At 36.8% G+C, this 19,647-nt stretch overlaps 2 protein-coding genes across 8 annotated transcripts; both read right to left on the bottom strand.

The window, feature by feature from the left end:
* Positions 1-722: 722 nt before the first annotated feature.
* On the bottom strand, positions 723-9,882 carry LOC137571907 (uncharacterized). 6 transcript variants are annotated; one of them, XM_068283610.1, is made up of 4 exons: positions 9,752-9,882; positions 5,031-7,624; positions 3,800-4,938; positions 723-3,727 (listed from the first exon to the last, which is right to left on the bottom strand). In XM_068283610.1, exons 2-4 carry the CDS (start codon positions 6,908-6,910, stop codon positions 2,718-2,720), a joined length of 4,029 nt encoding a protein of 1,342 aa, XP_068139711.1. In that variant the 5' UTR covers positions 6,911-7,624; positions 9,752-9,882; the 3' UTR covers positions 723-2,717. The 6 variants fall into 6 exon arrangements, with proteins under 6 accessions (XP_068139711.1, XP_068139714.1, XP_068139712.1 ...); XM_068283613.1 differs by having other exon boundaries at positions 5,031-7,621; positions 9,752-9,850; XM_068283611.1 differs by lacking the exon at positions 9,752-9,882 and adding an exon at positions 8,357-8,484.
* A 582-nt stretch (positions 9,883-10,464) lies between these two features.
* Positions 10,465-19,509, bottom strand: ogre (optic ganglion reduced). 2 transcript variants are annotated; one of them, XM_068303333.1, is made up of 7 exons: positions 19,402-19,509; positions 18,617-19,117; positions 14,244-14,744; positions 12,871-12,978; positions 11,968-12,123; positions 11,548-11,900; positions 10,465-11,482 (listed from the first exon to the last, which is right to left on the bottom strand). In XM_068303333.1, exons 3-7 carry the CDS (start codon positions 14,490-14,492, stop codon positions 11,260-11,262), a joined length of 1,089 nt encoding a protein of 362 aa, XP_068159434.1. In that variant the 5' UTR covers positions 14,493-14,744; positions 18,617-19,117; positions 19,402-19,509; the 3' UTR covers positions 10,465-11,259. The 2 variants fall into 2 exon arrangements, with proteins under 2 accessions (XP_068159434.1, XP_068159435.1); XM_068303334.1 differs by having other exon boundaries at positions 19,318-19,458.
* Between the last annotated feature and the right edge of the window lie 138 nt (positions 19,510-19,647).

Genomic DNA, 19,647 nt, shown 5'->3' on the forward strand with positions numbered 1-19,647 from the left:
AACACTAAAATGAAAAACAGAAAATATATATTCTCTTACTTTTTTTGTTTTTGTTTTTTGATTCACTTGATTTGCTTTTGTTTTTGTTTTTGTTTTCCCTACACTTCTGTTTTTGGCTAAGCTAAAATTTTCAGCTACATTAATTAATTGTTGGCTAAATTGTTTTGTTTATTTTATATTAATTATAATATAAGTAATAATATTGATTGATTTATATACATATATATATATATATATATAGTATATACATATATATATATGTAACATTAAATGCTTGATAAATTTTATATTGTTTATGCTAATTGCCAACTTGTTGTTGCTTTTGAGTTTTTCTTTTATTTATAATTTCGTTTTTTTTTTTCTCTTATTTTTTGTTGTTACGTTTTAGTTGGTTTTTTTTATCAATTTACATGCTTTAAAAAAAAAAAAAAAATTATGAACAAAAAAAAAAAAAAAGAGAAAGTAACTTAAGTAAAGCCAAATAAAAAATAAATGTTTAAAGATTTGTTAAAACATATATATATATATATATATATATATCGAATTTGTTCTTTATATAGTTAATATACAATTAGTGATAAAGCTAAAAGCTAAAAGCATGATGATGTGTGTTGGTTTGTTGTCGTTTTTTTTTTTTTTTGTTTTTTCTTTTTTTCTTCTTCTTTATATATATATATTGTAAATGATAAAACTTATAGACTAATTAAGGAAACCACAATATATATATTTAAATTTATATATATAATTTCGTTAAATGGTGGGGCGAATTGATTGATAAGAATGAAAAGAGGAAGAAAGACAGAGAGAGGGAGAAAGAGAGAGACTAAAGGTAAGGGAAAATAAATTGCACAAATAGTATTAATTAAAAGGGGAAAAAACAAAACCAAACTATTTCCGGCTCTTAAACTACTCGTTACTCGTTTTGGCTACTCGCTACTCGTTAGTTAACATTAAAAAAAAATGCATTTGCATCTCAAATTTGTTGATTTTTGCTCAAAATTTGGCTTTTATCTAGAGATCGATCATACAAACACAGACATATACAATAGGAATATATATATATACATATTCATTACATATAATTCTCATAATCATTTTTCGAGTAACGAGTAAATGATATACATATATATATATATAGAAACAAAAAATACTGAATATAACTCTTTGTTTGATGTTTGTTTTTTGGGAAACTCTGCCCTGCTGTTGCAATGAAAATTGAATATTGATTTGAGTTGTGTCAACTTTGAAATACTGAATTCTGAGAGAGATTTTTAGGTTTCATCATCATTTTTAGTTAAACTGTTTTCGATAACTATATATATATATATATATATATAGATAAAAGATACATATTTAAGACAGCACATAATACATACATATATAATAATATTTACAAATTACACTTATAAATTGCAAAATTCAAGAGGAACATTTAATCATTTTAGTCAAATAAAACGCAGCGGATTCACATATATGTAAAATTGAATGAAATAAAGACAAAAAAAAAAAAAAAACAAAATTAAATAAACAGAGATCAGAAAATAAAACATTAACCTAATCACACACACAAATATATATATAATATATAATTTAAGAATAATGAGTAACATAAATGAATGACTGACTGATTGACTGGCGAAATGACGATCACATAAAATACTCAAAAGGACGAACTAAAAGCTAAAATTGATCTGTTATCTTTCTTCTTACTTATATATATTCGATTTGCAACGATTTTCGTTAGTGGGCGGCGCTTTTAGTTATGCCCACAAACAAGAATAGTTAAAAATATTATTTTTTTTTTAGGATTTTGTTAATAAATAATAAAAACTATTTATATATATATATCTACTATGCGCTGTCCTTATACAAATATATATGTATGTAAACAAATATTAATGTTTGAATGAGTGATTAAGTGAGTGACAGGAAGAGAGCGCGAAAGCATTAATTATACATAATAAAATATTAAAATTACAAAAAAAAAAAAAAAGAATTTTGCACATTTGTTGCACTTATTATTGTTGTTGCTATCGTTGTGGTTCTTAGGTTGCGTTGGGAGGGATGGTAAATTAGAATAATTTGGACAATTTTTACACACCAAAAAGGATAAGAAAGAGACAACAAGACAAAGACAGAAGATAGATACATATATCATCTAAATAGAGAATTTTCTTTTTGTTGCGGCTTCTCATGAACGGTACAGAGACTTAAGGAATAGACAGAGAGACAGACAGAAAGAGAGTGAGAGACAGAGAGACAGAGACAGGGGGAAAAAAGAGAATTATACAAACAACTAGGAAAATACAAATACAAAAATTTTACACATTGATTTAGTTTAAGATCACGTTAAGATCACGAGCGCGACAGAGATAGCAATATAATTATATACATATATATGTATATATATATATATATGCACACACACATAAAGATAAGTATGATTTCTATATATATACACATATATAGATATAAACTACAAAAACACTTATTTCTCCTCCAATTCACATCTTCCATTTCAACATTCATCTCCTTCTTCTTCTTCTTCTGCTTGTTCTACCTCTTATTATCATTCAACATCCATCACACTCACTAGTCCACATGGCCGCATCGTGTACACGTCTGAGGACATTGCCACCAACACATTCTCTGCTAGTAGTTCGTTCTGGACGACCGTTTTCCTTTTCGGGATCCTGGTCATTGGTCGCCGCCGGCTCTCAATTGTAGATAAAATTGGCCGCATCGCATAATGCATCACTATCATCATCGAATTTGCCATTCATGGCATAGCTACTTGTTGTCCCGCTGCCGTATACCCATTCCTTTTTAATGAAATCACCATCGGTCGTCGACGATGATGTATTGTGTAAGCCACCCAATGAACTGTGATCCAAACGGAAATCATCATCATCATCCGGATAGAGTTGTACGGGTATGCTATCGGGTATTGTATGGGGCTCAAATAGATTGCCATATGGCGGTAATGAATGATTCAAATCCACATGATGATCCACAAGATCTGTATCGAAATTCGATATACGAAATTTCGAACTTGGCGGCGATTGTGGTGAATGCGGTGCAGCTGAATCTTCAAACATGACCTCCTCCTTGATGAACATATCATTGGAATTGTCACCGGAGCCGGATGAATATAGATTCGGTTCGACTTTAATAATGGCAGCTGTTGCCAGGGACGGGGATGATTTCTCATCATCATCATCGTCATCGAAATGATGATTGTGATGATTATGATGATGATGATGATGATGGTTATGATGATTGTGGTGATGCTGCTGCTGCTGCTGCTGGTGATGATTGTGCGTTGTTGTTGTTGCAGTTGCTGCCGTTGGACAAGTATTATTTATCTGGCCGTTACTAGATACACCATCAATATGATTTTGATCATTGTGATCATCATCATCCTCGTCATCATCCATATCGGCCAGATGACGACGTCGGTGGTGATTTCGGTGGTTATTACGCTGCGTTCCGCTGCCAGCCAAGCGCTGCTGTTGACCCGTTCCCGTTCCATTCCCGCTGCAGTTGCTCTGCTGCTGCTGCTGCAAATGATGATTGCGTGTACTCCTTATGATTGTTGAACCACCCATGGCAGCTGCTGCTGCCGATGAGGCAATTGATAGCGGCACACCAGTAGCCTTTGACACAAGTACCGTGGAGGAGGAACAGGATTGCGATGATGACGACGGTGACTGAGCCGGTGAGCCAACTAAAAACAAACAAAAGAAACAGTAAACAAATCAGAAATGGGCTGCAAAATTCTTCTTTCAGTTCAACTTACCTCCTCCTGCCGTTGTCTGTTGCACCACACTGGCCAAAGCTGAGCTGAGAGTTCCAGCACCACTTGTTGTTGTTGAATGATGTATTATGGGCGTCTTGCGTAGCAATTGCTGGGCAAGATTGTTATTAGCCTGAGTGCTGCAATTGCTATTACTGCTGCTATTGCTGCTGCTATTATGGTGGTGATGTTGCTGCTGGTGCTGTGGATGGTGATGGTGTTGGTGGTGGTTGCTACTGCTGCTGGTTATGTGATGGCCATTACTGTTGTTGCTGCTGCTGCTATTGCTGCCACTACTGGTGGTGCCTGCACCGCTCTGAATGACCTGCGTATGCAGCACAGGTGTTTGATCTGAGGTTACAACAGATACGGTTTGATGCTGTGCGTTGTTGGACTGTTGTTGTTGTTGTTGTTGCATGTAATTCTTAATGACAATTGTTCGTGTGGGTGCAGATACGAGATATTGTTGTTGTTGCTGTTGTGGCTGCTGCGCATGAGTTGCCACAGCTGGCTGAGATTGCGATGAAGAGCTGGCTGAAGAGTGTGGCTGATGATGTAGCGAGGCATTTGAGGAATCCTCATTGGAAGAATCCTCACCGGTGGTTATTAAACGATTATTATTTAGATTATTATTGGTGGTTGTTGTTGTTGTTACTGTTGATGGTGTTGTTGTTGCTGCTGCTGCTGTTACAATATGCGAGGAATTGACACCAACACCACTCTCATCTTCATCACTTAGTCCCGCCGAATGATCATCGAGGTCCATTTGTTGATGATGATGTTGCTGCTGATTACTGGTACCAGGTCTATCCAATTCATTGGATGGTTCCAATTTCACAATACTTGCTGGACCACTGCCACTGGCACTGCTGCTGCTGCTGCTTGTGGCTGGGCTGCTGCTTTGACTGCCACGTGTTGCTCCCGTCCCTGTTGCCGTTGATGTGGTTGTTGCCGTTGTTTGTTGTGTTTTACTAGACGCCGGCTGATCCCTTAAATGCACCTGCATATGCGTTTGCAGCGACGATTGTGTATGCAATTTCTTTTTACAGATTTTACACTCAAACGGAAAATCGCCCGTATGGGTGCGTGCATGAATTTTTAAATTATAACGCTGACCAAAACCCTTGCCACACACATCACACCTAAGAAAGGATAAAAGAGAGCAAAAGAGTTTGGGGAAGGAAAAGGTCAAAAGGATTATTTTTGTTCAAATATTTGCAATATTTCTACTCACTTGTGCAATTTAACACCCGAATGCAATTTGGAGTGACCTCTAAGCGATGCCAATGCACTGAATACCTTGCCACATATCTCACATGTCAAATTCACATTCTCATTGTGGATCTTTTTATGGACCTTAAAGTATTCGAAACTCATAAACTCCTTGTGGCATACTTCACATTTGTATTTATGCCTCTCCGATTGCTGACCCGTGTGGACACGCATATGCTTTATAAAATTGGGACGAAAGCGTACAACGCGACCACAAATCTGACATTCATACGGTTTACAGCGTAGACAATGTTTCTCATAGTTTTTCAATGATTTCAATACCATATTACAGATGGCACATTTCATATTATTTGCATGTCCACTGCGATGTATATCGAATAGTTCTTTCGAATCGAATTTCTCAACGCATTCAACACACTGATAACTTGCGGTACATGTGGACACATTGTTGCTCGATTGCGATGAATTCGACGATGTGGTGGATGATGCATGTTGTTTAGTTACTGAAACAGCTGGAGCTGGGGGTGGAGGAGCATTAATGGTCAGCTGCTGCTGCTGTTGCTGCTGATCATTATTGGTGGGTTGTACAGGTAAAACCGAAGGATTTGTTGCAGTCGGTGCGGCTGCTGTAGCTGCTGCTGCTGGTTGGGTTGTTTGCAATATCAATTGTGTGGTTGCATTTGGCATTGCTTGTTGTACCACATTTAAAACAGTCATTGGACTGCGACTTATGACCGCAGCTGCTGGCATACGTACATATGTGGTTGTACCACCCATCGCATTGCTAATATATACCGGACGTCTTTGCAAATGGACTAAAGCATTATCCGTTACGGGTACGGCTAATGTTCGTGTTGTTGTTGTACTAACTATACTGCCAGCAGGTAATTGCACTAGTTGTTGTTGTTGTTGTTGCGGTGGTTGTGGTGGTGGTGGTGCTGCTGCTGCAGTTGATTGTGCTGTTTCTGTATAGTCCAATTGCTGTTGTTCATCCTCGTCACCCATATCCATGCTACTAACACCAACATCTTCATCATCATCGTCTTCTTCCTCCTCATCTTCTTCTTCATCCTCTTCCTCATCTTCTTCATCTTCATCGGGCTCGTCGTTATCTTCAAGCTCTAGCTTAACTTGAGCCGATGCAGTGCTTCCTGTGGTATTTCCATCATCCGGCTCTTCATCGGCTTCAGCTGCTTGGGCCTCTTCTTCAATATCCTGCAGATTCTCATCATTCAATTCCGGATCATCGTCCTGTTCTTCTTCTTTGATGTGTTGTTGTTGCTGCTGCTGGTGAAGATGTTGCTGATGATGCTGCTGGAGATGATGATGATGATTCGCCGAGCCTGTCGATTGTATTATGATGCGACGTCCATTGAGCAAATGGTGTTGCTGTTGTTGGTGTTGCATCAGCAACTGTTGTTGTTCGTCAATTTGTTGCTGCTTGTGCTGATTGTTATTGTTGTTGTTATGTTGTTGCTGGTAGGAGGAAGCGCTAGTTGTTGTTGTTGTTGCTGTTGTCGGTGGGTGGTTGTTGCTTTCAATTTGGGACGTCGTCTGTCGACGATGATGTTGTTGCTGATGATGATGATGCTGTTGTTGTTGTTGTTGATGATGATGATGGTGTTGTTGTTGATGATGATGATGATGAGGATGATCATCTTGCTCCATGGGAGCATCTTGTAAGATAAATTCGATTTGTTGCGATAATGCGCTATCATTAATGGCAATCAGTCCATCCATATCCTTGCTAACAGCTGCAGCTGCAGCAGTGGCAGCAGCGGTGGCGCTAACAGTAAATAATGATGGCAATGTTGCAGAGCCGCTGCTGTTGCTGCTGCTGCCGCCGCTGCTTGCTGCTGCAGATGCTGCATTTGTGGCCATGGCAGAGGCAGAGATGATGAGAAATTATTATTTATAAATTTTTTTTGCGTTTCTCTTGTATTTTCTTTTTTTTTACTATTTCTCTCTTTCCGTTTTTGTTGTTGTTGTTGTGTTTTGTTTCTTCTTCTCTTCGTTTTGTTTTTGTTGCTTCTTTTTTGTTTTGTTTTTGTTAATTTTGTTTACTTCTTTTTTTTCTTCTTTCGTTTTTTGTTCATGTGTAATTTGTTGCACTTGTGTAGGTTTTTCTTGTTGTTGTTATTATTATTATTGTTGTTATTGTTGTTGCTTTGCTATGCCTTGTCATGCGGCATTTTGTGCTGCTGCCGCTTTAACGACAGCGACTGCGACTGCAACTGCAACGTCGACGTCAACGTTAACGACATTGGGCCTACTAACTGCATTTGCCTGCCACATTATTAAATGTTTTGATTCCGCTTCATTTCATTTCATTGCATTTTATTTGTTGCTCTCCTCCTTTTTTTGTTTTTCTTTTATTTCAATCTTCTTCTTCTTGTTCTTCGTCGTCGTCTGCTGCTTCTCATTCGCTGTTTATATTTTTCGTTTTATTGTTGTTGTTGTTGTTGTTATTATTGTTATTATGATTTATTGATTTGCCTTTTTTAGCCTTCTATTCATCTGCACGCACTTCTTCTCTTCTGCTTCTCTTCACGTTCTTCTCTTCCTTTTTTGAATTTGTGCAAAATTTTTGTTCTACTGCAAATAAATGTAAAAAATAAAAGAAACCAAAATTAAATCAAATATTTTGTGAAATAGTTAAATATGATTTTGTTTAGTTGTCTTTTCATTGCATGTGTTTTGTTTTTATTTGATTTATTTTTATTAATAAATGCGTTTTACGAAATAATTTTTCTCTCTTTCACACAAACACTCACACACACACTCACACATGTTCTCACTCTTTCTCTCTCACTCTCAGTCGCACACTAACGAAACAAAAACAAAAAATTAATTTTAGCTTTTTTCCGCCTTGCCTTTACCCCGTCACACACACACACACATCTAAGTTTTCCACTTTTTTGCTCCATTTTCTTTGGTTCGTTCCGATTTTGACCTTTTTGGGGCCCGTTGTTTTTTTTTTTTAATAGTTTTCCTTTTCAGCTTCTTCTTTCTTGTTCTTTGCTACTGCTTCATTCTACACACTTCTTTTACCACTTTGCCCCTGTTTCGTTTCAGAAAAGGAGAAGAAAAAAAAACACACCAAATGTTTTTTTTTTCTCTCTCTTGGGTTCTTTTTTTTTTTTCGTTGGTTTGGAAAATGGAAAATTTTTTCGGGGCTTCGCTTTTGCGACGCGATGTTTAGCGGCGGCTGCGCTGCTGCCGATTCTCTACTGCTTCTTCTTCCTTTTGCTGCTGCTGCCCGTGCTGAATATTGCTCCCCCGCATTTTGTTCTTTTTTACAGTAGTCACAATTAATTCACATCTTACGTTTCGTATTTGTATTTGTTTTATATTAAATGCATTTTTTTTTTATCAAGCTATGCTTTTCGCCTGTTCAACAATAACAAAATAAAACAACAAAAAAAACTGTGTTGGGCTCTTGGCAGAGTGGCGCCCTTCTGACCGCTAGATGGCGCTGGCCAGGGCTGGCGAATAGCGTTTTCACGGAAACGAACAAAAACAAATAAAAACTTGCGCAATTCCGTTAATGCATAGAACTTGGAAATTGTTTAAACAATTCGCTTTGGGTTTTTTGCTATATATTTTATTTGTTTTGCCTTCGGTTGGCTTTCTGATTTGTTGCAGCCCTAATTTATGTTTTATGCTTTGCCTTTTGTTTGCCTTTGCGCATTTCGAACTAACACACATGCACACACACAAACACACACACACACACACTTATAAAAAAAATAACCAAAGGAGCCCAAAAAGTTTTGTGTAGTGGGAGGGGGAGCCTAACAAGCGGCAGCGAAAATGAGCCCAAAAGCGAGAGAGAGAGAAGTACAGAACAGAGCGAGAGTGTAAAAGAGAGCCTGCTGCTTTGTATAAGCAAGAGGGAGAGAAAAGTCGTTTTATTTCGACAGTTTTTGAATTACTGCTGCGGCTGCTTTTCTGCTCCTTCTCTGCTTTTGCTGCTTCGTTTTCTTCTCTTGCCTCTTCTTCTTTTAGCCTTCATCACCTTCGGGCCTCGATGTCCAAAGAATTTTTGGTGCAAAATGTCGACACTTGTGGGGCAAAAGGATGGTGTGGCGGGCGGTGAGCGGGTGAGAAGGGTGCTGCTGGATGAGCGCTTGGGGTGGGGTATATACATATATATATATACATATATACGTAAGTGTGTTTGTGTGTGTGGGAGGGCAGAGCAACGGCCGGGTGGTGGGGTGTTGGTTATTGCTCAGTGATTTTTTGGGGGTTGGAATATATTTTGTTCTCCAACCGCTTCCGCAACTGCCTTGGACTTATATTTTGGGGACGACGAGGACGACGACAAATGCTTGAAAAGGGATAAAAGAAACAAGGGTTGGGAGAACTGGGAAATAATCCAAAGGAGGCTGCCGAAACAAGGTTCAAAACGGAATAAGCAAGACGAAAAACTAAAACCTGAAGACAATTATTATGTGTTTATTTGTTTTATTTGGTTTCATGTCGCGAAATGTTTTGCTTTGCATCCTTCTACTATATTTTTCAGAAATTCCGGTTTAATTAATTTGGCAACACTTTGTGCCTGCTTCTCGGCATTTTCCTTTTGCCTGTTATTTTCTTTTTATATTTGCTTCACACTCACACACACGCGCAACTACAACAAACATTGCGTTCTTGTTTGGTTTTTCCTTTATATTTTTTTTTGCACTTTTTCGCACACGCCCGTTTTCTATAACTTACACTTAACATCACATTTTTGTTGCTGCTGTGTTTGTTTAATGCAAAAAAAATTAACACTAATAATTTTTAATTGTTTTGCCTTTTGCCTTATTTATGAGTGTGTGTGTTATTTATTCCATTTGATTGTGTTGTGCAGTGATGTCATTTTAGCTTTTTCCCCGTCAGATGTGGTGCTAAAATACTGGGTTTTTTGGTGAAAACCGACTTTATTTGTACCAAGTCGCTTTGATAGCTAAATTTTCGTTTTTAGTAGTTTGAAAAAATACAAATTTATTAATTCCAAATATTACATACGTATTGCACCGAGTCAAAGTCAAATTTAGCTCATATGAACAAAAGATTCTTTGACTCTTACTTAAAAACAGCATTTTTTTTTTGCGTTTTGGCTCTTTTTCGGTTGATCTAGCTTTTTATACTCTAGCAACACTATTGTGTTTAAATTTCGGATAAATCATACCAGTATTGTCGGATAAATCACGCCGTGTTTCTGGATAAGCATGCATGAGTTATCGGTTTATCAAATGAAATATATCGATAGTTTGATCGCGTCTTATCGATAACTTGAAAGTAAACCAATCGATAAAAAGGCGCGCTTCATCTATTATTTGAATCGAGTAAAGTCTTATACATGTTAAATGTTATGTGAGTGGTAAAACCTCTAACAATCCATTGCTTTTTTTTTCTTATATTTTGTTGTGAAATGAAACAAGTGATTTTTCGCCAGTTGTTTTGTATTTTTATCAAAATCCAAAAAAAGTTCTGAAAACTTTTTTGTAAATTTTCTGTTGTTTGCCTAAAACTACACAATAAACTTAACATAGAGCATTTTCAGCTGTTAAATGGTTATATATTTTTTAATTAATATAACCATTTTCTAGTTTTTTGTTGTTGTCTTTTTTTTACTTTCTTTTTTTTTTTATTGATATTTGTATTATATTTGTATGAAAGACTCAAAAGCAATATTTGTTTGTTTTGTTTATAATATTTGCATGTACGAAGCTTTGCACATTTTCATCATCTTTATAGGTTCAGCTTAATTTCATAAAAAAAAGTTGATTTTTTGTTTATTTTTCTTTCGTTTTTTTTTCCTTTTTTTTTTTTGTTGTTTGTTTATATGTGATAAAATATATACTACGAAATTAAATTACATTTTATAAAATTAAGAAGAAAATATAAAAAACCATACGATTTTTAATTTTCCATTTTGTAGTGAAAAAAAAATTGTATATATGTATATATTATATTCTGCCAAGCGATTCGAGTTGTGATCATTGATTAAAAATTAAAATTGAAATATTAAAATTTCAAGTGATGGAAATTGTTATGGGAACTAGGGTAAGGAGCGGATGGGTAGTAAAGGGCTGAGGGAGATGTAGAGAATTGTCATGATTTTCGCTAAATAATATATGAAGAATTGGGGAGAATTGGAGACATCGAAAGGGTAGCTGCCATTCGTTTAGATGGACATACAGCTTGTTTTTCTCTTTTTACTCGTTCTGTTTTACTTTCTACTTGGTCCGATCGAATTTGGAGGGCTCCAGTTGTTTGACAAATTCACCCATCACATCTTTGTAAATGGCCGGATCCAAGTTACGTCCAAGCATATAGATAAGCCACCAATCGCCAATATCTAATCGTCGTGACAGAGTGCGACAAATATCAATCGAAATCATGCGATTGCGGGCATTCAATAGGCGAGGTCTAAACTTGGGCATGAAAATGATGCAGGCACTAGAAAACAAATGGAAATTCAATTAAAAATAAAAAGGCTCCGGTTCCAAAAATCAATTACTTACCGGAATACCATCAATCCGATGAGTAGAACAAGCAATATCCAATACCAAAACCATATAAACACATAGGTCTTCTCATTGACAATATTCAAGGGGAGAATGCATAGGGAGTCATGCTTCTGGAGCGAGCCGGATGCACCATATTTATGGAATATGCATTTGGTGACACGTGGAAAGACATACACCATGGGATCGACACGCTGCTCTTGCGGTACATCCGATAATTTCATAATGTTCGTGCCATACGACAAGAATTCGCCATCAAAGAAACGATTCATCAAATACATTTGTACGATAATATTGACAAAGCACAATACCTCGCATGCCCAATATCGTATGGCATATAGTTTATGACGCTGCATCAATCAAAATGAATTAGTAATAGATATAGAGAAAGTTAAATGTTATATGTATGTATGTTACCTTTACATGCTTGATCAGATAATCAAGTAGGGCATCGCGTTTCGCTTCCTTTTCTTCGCGTGTGCAAATTGTTATATTCAGTCCCATAACAATCATACGCATGAGTCCTCCCTCAAATTTGTTCCATAAGAATTTGGGTGTATAACAGGCCATGGCCTAGATAAGAACAAGAACAAAAGAAAAGAAAACAATTATTGGAATGTGAGCATCAGAACCTTATAAAGAGTATTAGGGCCATTCTTGTCGGATTCGGATATGAGATCTGTTCTTGGATTATAAATTGAATGAAATTATAGATCTGTTCAGAAGTGAATACAGACCTAAATAAGAATCTTTTCCTATTCATTTCTTTATAGTTAGAAAGATGTGAGTTATATTCGAAAAACTTATCAAATCAATTCGAAAGTTAAGCTCCTATGCGAGTTTCCTTGTTGTCTTACGATCTTGATTTGCCTCATCAATTGATTACTTAGTTAGTTACAGAATGCCCCCGTGTGTGGCAACAATTGTTTATAACTATTGACACTTGTGTGACGTATATACATATTTGTTGTTGGCTTTTAGCATATAATTAATAATATTTGGTATTTCACAAGTTGTGGGTTTGTTTACGGCTTGTCCCCCCGTTTCAGTGGCGCAACAAACACACAATCATATGCTAGATTGAGTAAAATACATTGACCCATAACTATACGTACATATGTACATATGTATATCTGTTTCTATATTCCCCCAACCCACAATGAACCTCAAACAAAACTTCACTTCTCCCTCAGATCTACGCATCATTCAATTAAGCTTAATTGGAGCGGATTCCCACTGAAATATTCTCTCTCTATCGCTTTCTCCCATCCATCCAATTGTGTCCAATTTCTTCAGCCTGTTCTCTTCTCTGACACTTACCTGAAAGAAGAGCACAAAGCAAACCCATTGATAGTAAGTATAATATTTCTTGGCATCTTCGTCATCAAAATCATTGGCCACACCGGGATGGGCGACTTCGCGTCCAACCTGCAAAAAGTCAATAAAAATAATAATGAATTGATTTTCATGTCGAATTTTCAAGCAAATAACAAATCCAACAATCACTTTGGATTCAAGTTTGTGTGTTTTGATAATGAGTTTGGGTTTCTGTTTCACTTATCTGTTTCAAGTACAGTCACCACCACCAAAGGGTCACTCTAGAAGTTCGTTTTCGAACTTTTTGCTAATTTAATTTACCTAAATTTAGGATTGAACTAAAATGTTTGGCCAAGTAGAGCTACTTATTTTAGTTTCCAACATTAAATTGGAATTCAAAGACTTAATTTTTGATCTAGTCAAATGAACTATAACTAAGTTTAAAGTGCTTTGAATTTGTATTCATATGTGAAATTTTCGTTGAACTTTTGCTTAAGTAAAGCTACTACAGTTACTAACAAAAGAGCAGGTACAGTCTTTACCCCCAAAGGGACACTCTATGAGTTCCAGTTTGAAGATTATCTCGATTATAGTGACAAATTTGGTTGATTAAAGCTTGAGATCGAATCACTGAATCTATTTAAAACAAGTCACTAACAATAATCATTCAATCTATTAGATTTCTTGTTGATCAATAACTAATAATCTTTATGTTTGTATTGTGTTCCTCTCCCCCCCCCATTGCGATCTTGAAAAGAAATCAAAACTTTTCAGAGAATTCAGCAAAAAAAAAAAACAAACTATTGTTTATTATAATGTTTTGTTTGATTCGATTTATATTTTTCTTTGTGGTCTGTTCTGTTTGGTTTGCCCTCATCTGAAATGTGAGACATGATGGATGATGAGGAGCAAGTAGAAGGGGTGCAGGGGTAAGTGGAGGAGGTAAACAACACATCGTATCCCCCCTCTGCCACCCTCTCAATAAACTGCTGAGCTTTACTCACTTCCCGCGGGGAATTCAATTTTATGTTGTCGAAACTTCATTTCGCAATATATATGTACATATATATATATATGTAGTTAAATCGGTGCATGGACAGGGACAACGCCCAGTTTATAATTGCTTTATGGCCCTTGAGCATAAATTACGCATCTGGAAGACGATGGAAAAAAAGGGCCGGACGTGCCCAGCATAACTACCTACCTACCTACCTACCTTTACCTACCAACTGACTCTGACTGACATGCGATATAGAGTCTTGATCGTCTCTATTATGCAGACAGAAAGAGAGGGATCAGAATCAAAACGGAAATACTCTTGATGCTGGGTTTTATCCCTTGTGTGTGTGTGGGTTTTCTGTTGTTTTCAAACTTACCTGTCGACGGAATGCATCCGGCATGGTAAATGTACTATGAATCCAGCAAAAGGTATTCACCACATGCGGCGGCACTCCGCTGACAATGCAGCTAATCGGTTGGCCCACATACTGTGTGGCAGTTATGATTAGACTGCATGTAAGCAACAGGACCGTGGTGAATGAATTATGCAAGCGAAAGACGGCATTATCCGTTTGTATGTCCTGCCACTTAAGGTAGCTCTTCAGGCTGCCCAATAGCTTATACATCTTGTTGGCACACTACTCAATTACAATCGTCACAAAGTATATGTATGTATATGTATATATCTCTATATGGAGAGTTTATTTCTCGTTTCTTTCTCTCACTTATCTCACGCGTTGCTTTGCTGCGGATGCTTTAATTCCGGGCAGTGGTAAATTCAATTCAAATTTTTGAATTCTACGTGGCGTATTCTTTTAATTTCTTCTTGTTCTTATTCTTGTTCCCAATGACACAACGCAGCCGCCGATGCATATCAACTGGAAATAGACAACAAACAAACAACAATAAGATAAAGTTTAAAAATAGAGAGACAAATGGCAAATAAAATGCTAGTTAAGTGGACGACATATTTCATATGGTATCGGTAATTGCCTCTCAGGGTTCAGGTACCAATAATGTACACATTTCGGTGATTGAAAAGTAGAAAAGATGAAAAAAAATGTCGTATCGAATGTCGGTCGTTTTGCCCTCAATTGAAGTTTACCGAAGAATTTGTGTAAAAATGTGTACAAAGTTCAATTTTTCCATTCAATAGTAGCTTGGGAGCTGTTGGAGGTTCGTTTCCACGTTTTTCTTTGCCTCATAAATCAACATCAACTAATAGAATCTGCAGACAGTTTCAATTTCAATTAAAGCCACACACACACTCTCACACACATAGAGACATGCAGGAGCGAATTGATGCGCCATTTAAATATCAAACTGAAGCTTTTCTCCACGAAACGGAATCGAGCTGAAATGTTGTTCAGTTGTCGTCATCTTTGTGTCTCTGATCTTTGGGGTCTTGGAGTGCAATGCACTCGTCTGCAATTACTAACGATTGGGTGTCTTGGGTTGACTCTAGCGCCACTTAAAAGCGTTCTATTCTTACGATATTCGAAAATTAGTCTATTGTAGTTAGCTGGTTTGCTTGTTTGCTAATGCCATTTGAATTGCTAGTCATTTTTCGACATTCAAAAGACTTACGATATTCAAAACTTTTACGATATTCAAAAAAATTACGATGTTTTTTAATGGAAAATTAGTTTACTAGGCTTTTAATTGCAATTTAGGCGATTTTCTTATCGTAATCTACTTAAAGTTATTTCATTTAATGTTTGAAAACGTTGCGAAAACGAATTTAGAGCGATTTTAGCGTTTCTACTATATAGATTCTTCATGTGATTAATCTCTTTCTGCAACAAACTCTTTGTAGTCTACTTAAGAGTCTGTAATCGACTGTATGAGTAAATATCTCTGAAATTCTTTTCCAATCGATAACTATTTTATTATCGAAAACTAAAAAGTACAGTCAGCCCTTTGGATCTACATTTCAAATTTTCATTTAGAAGACGTAATAAGACACAAACAAACAAAAAGGACATTGAGTTAATGCGTAGTTTATGCCATTGCCAACCTTCCACCATCCGTCTACCCCCCTGTCACTTGCTTCCTCTCTCTCACTCTTCTCGTCATCTTGCCCCACGCTTCGTTGGCCACTGGCAACAACAACAACAACAACAATGGCTGCCACTTCATTCTGCTCCACCAAAAACCTTTCTGTCTTTCCGCCCCCTTTAACCCTTCTCGTCTACCGCCCACTGAACTTGTGCATAAATGCGCCATAAAATGCTGGCAAATTTTTTCATTGCCAAGGCCATGGAACAGGGAACATGAAACCAAATATACAATTCGATTGAGCGACTCGACGAGATACCCTAAACCTAAAATACTCTCTTGAATGAATGGAGCTAGAGAGGGAGAGAAACAATTCGGTTTGAGTTTAGGTTTAAGTATTTTGCCTAGCTTAACAAAGAACATATCAATCAGTTATATACCCCATATCTATATAGGGTATCAAGTGTAATTTTGTTGTTGTGCAAATTGCAATTGCTATGCATTTTCATATATTTTGTTTTAGATTGTTTGTTTGACAAACAAATGTCACTTATTTTGCTGTTCGTGTTAATGCCATTTACGTGAGCGGGACAAAATAGTGCACTAAACTTGGCCATTGGCAATTTGAGCTTTAACCTTAACATAAATCTTTCGAGAACACAAATGTTTCAATATTTGTATGACGTCAGAAACATTAGGTAGTTTAGTTTTAAAACAATCTCGATCAGCTTACATATGTTTAGAGTCATCATAACAAATTTGATGGCTCTAGCTCATGTAGTCTTCAAGTTTTAAATGTTTACACAGACGGACAGACAGGCGAACATAGGCGAATGGACTCGAGTGTTCTCGCTGATCCTTATGAAAGTGAAAGCAATTCCTCTGGCCTGTTACATACATTTTGACAACTTTAATATACCATTTCACCCTCTTGGGTGCATGGTAAAACAAATTGTACTTAATTACGGTCTCGGTCTGGTTTAAGTTCTGGAGTACCTTGTGGTTTTGTTAGTTGGTTTTGTTTTATATATATTTTTTTTGGTTGTTAAGCAGCTGCACTTTCAAGCGGAAATTGCCCTTGCATTGTCTGTTCGAGTGTGTAAGTGTGTGTGTGTGTGTAATCGGTTCTTGTTAAAAGAGAGAGAGAGAGAAACAAGAATATAGTCATACTACTAACTATTCTAACTATGTTTGTAGCTATGAGATTGTTCTCTCTATACATGTTTCCTCCGTCTCTCCCTCTCCATTTTCCTCTCTCTCTCTCTCTGTATTTATTCATCTTTCTTCGAATAAGTCTTTTTCCAGTTTGATGTGTAGACAATGTTCTTGGGATACAGTAATTGAAGTTCTATAAACTTTTTCTTTAAACATAAACCTTTTTCTCTATGTCTCTCTCCTTCTCCCCGGTTCTTTCGAACAATGCGCCTTGTTTAAATTGACCATTTCCGTTTTGAGGGCAAAAAATTGATGGATGGGAAAAATACAAAGGGGGTTCCACCTTCGCCACCTACAATGGGGGCGAGATCTCCCCAAATGCGGTAACTTCTAAAGATAATCAAAAGCTCAAGTTTCCAAAACGGAAAGGCTTAAAAACAAAAAGTTTATGGGACGCAAGGAGGAAGGTGGGCAGTGGATGATGAAATCTTGAGAGATCATGAAAAATATTAAAAAATAAACATTAGAAAGAAAAAAAAAACATTAAAGTAGATGAAAACAAAATGGTTTGTAATTAGAGAACTATTAAATGGAAAAACATAAAACAATACAACGTTGAAGATGGAAAATAGTAAGATAAATAGTTCTTCTCCTAGTCCAATGAGCAGTGGCATAGGGGGAGAGACAGTGGGGGGACTTGTAAGGGACTCGACGCGACATAAATGTGATGAAAGGCACCTTCATTGGATATTCTCTCCCCTTGAGCTTAATCTCAACACTTTGTGCCAAGATCTAGTTGTCCTTCTGTTTTTGAGTCAGAAAGAATGGGAAATACATTCAGATAAGAATGAAAGGTAGAGAGAATATGGAAGGAGAAAGGAGACATCGAAAGAGGTTTAGGTTTAGTTTTAAGCGATTCATAAATTACTTGATATTTATAGACAGATAAGAAACATGGAAATATGAGAGAAGGAAGAAACTTACCAAAAAGTATTCTTTGGTAACAGAAACCTTCTTTTCCCTATCCCCCTCAAAAAAAAGGCTTAAAGAGAAAGCATAGGAATGCCGAGAGAGAGAGAGAGAGTGAGACAGAGAGAGATATGCTAATTAGATAGACAGATATAGAGTTGCCATGGTGCCATGTGGTGACCCATAGATAAATTTTATACTTTTTCTTGATATATCTAAGATCAAGATATGTTTACTAAGAAGTTAAAAAGATGAAAGATTTTTTGAAATTATTTATCTCTTGTCGTCGTTTGAAAGTTAAAATGTTATTCAAATCTTTGTCTTGTTGTTGTTAATTTTAGTTGCAAAAGCAATTGACAGCAATTTGGAATTTCAATTTTCTAGAATTTGATCGTAGCTAATCAAATTTAATCTCAAGGTTATAAACATAAAAGCAAATCATATTGAATCTTTTAATTTGATGGATTAAAATGACAAAAAAAATGTTCTCAGCTCATCTCACTATGATGATCGAGATGTCTCTCTCTCTCTCTCTTTCACTCTCTTTCTAGCTCTTGAGCTATATTTTTTTTTTTTTTTTTTGATCAGGTGTTAATTTTTTTTTGGTTGTTTATGATTTTTGACTTACTCGAAATCCGTTAGCTGCTTTTTGCCTTTCTTCTTGCTCTTCTTTCTGCTTCTTGATGATTAGGGATGAGCGCCTTACTGTTGTTGTTGTTGTTTTGCCGAAAAATCAGCTGCCAGGAGGTGCTGCAGTGCGGCGTCTTCGTCGTTGTTGTTGATGAATTTGCATAGGCACATGCAAACACTCAAACACACACACCCACACTCCGTCTCACCGACACACACACACACACGTAGAGAGACCGAGACACAGTCCAAGAGGCTGTAAGTTCTGCTAGAACAGGTTCTTAAATGTTTTTTTAGTTGCAGCTCAAAAGAACAAAAAAAAAAAAAAAAACTTCAAACCAAACCAAAACCAAAAATAAACTAATAGAAATAGGTATGCCGCTTTATGTTCTTTTTGTCTCTTTTGTTGTTATTGTTATTATTGTTGTTGTTGTAGTGTGTGTGTGGGGGGTTTGTAAGCGCGCGCGTCGTTGCAGTCGCTGCAGCCAAACACGCGCAACTAAAATCAGAAAATTCAAATAAACTTAGAATTTGCCGCGCGCTCTCCACATACAACTAAAAATAAGAATGGAGAAACACAGTAACAGCAACCGCAGCCTACAGCTACAGCAGCAGCAACAGCAGCAGCGGTAAGAGCAGCAGCAGCGGCAGCAGCAGCTGATGATTGTATCTCTCTATCTGTCACAAGAAATAACGTACGAAAAACAAAAAACTATAATCCAAACAAAAAAAAAAAAAAACAAACTATATATATTTTTTTTGAAATACAAATGCGAAACGCACAGAAGTTGAATTATTTTCGAGTTCGAGCGCCGTTGTTCGACGGCGTGGAGACGCTGCTCGGACTGTCGCTTAAATTTTGTTTCGTTTTAGTCAGACTCAAACTCAGATACTCAGATACCTCAGAGACAGAGGCAGAGGCAGAAAGTGGTGTAAAAAGCGCTCAGGTTCAGTCAAGCCTTGCTTTTTTTTTTCTAACCTAACTCGCGCTCGCTCGCTCGCTCGCTCTCTTTACTTGTTGGTGCCTGG

The sequence above is a fragment of the Drosophila tropicalis genome, unplaced genomic scaffold (genome assembly GCF_018151085.1).
Source record: "Drosophila tropicalis isolate 14030-0801.00 unplaced genomic scaffold, ASM1815108v1 contig_158, whole genome shotgun sequence".
NCBI lineage: Eukaryota > Metazoa > Arthropoda > Insecta > Diptera > Drosophilidae > Drosophila > Drosophila tropicalis.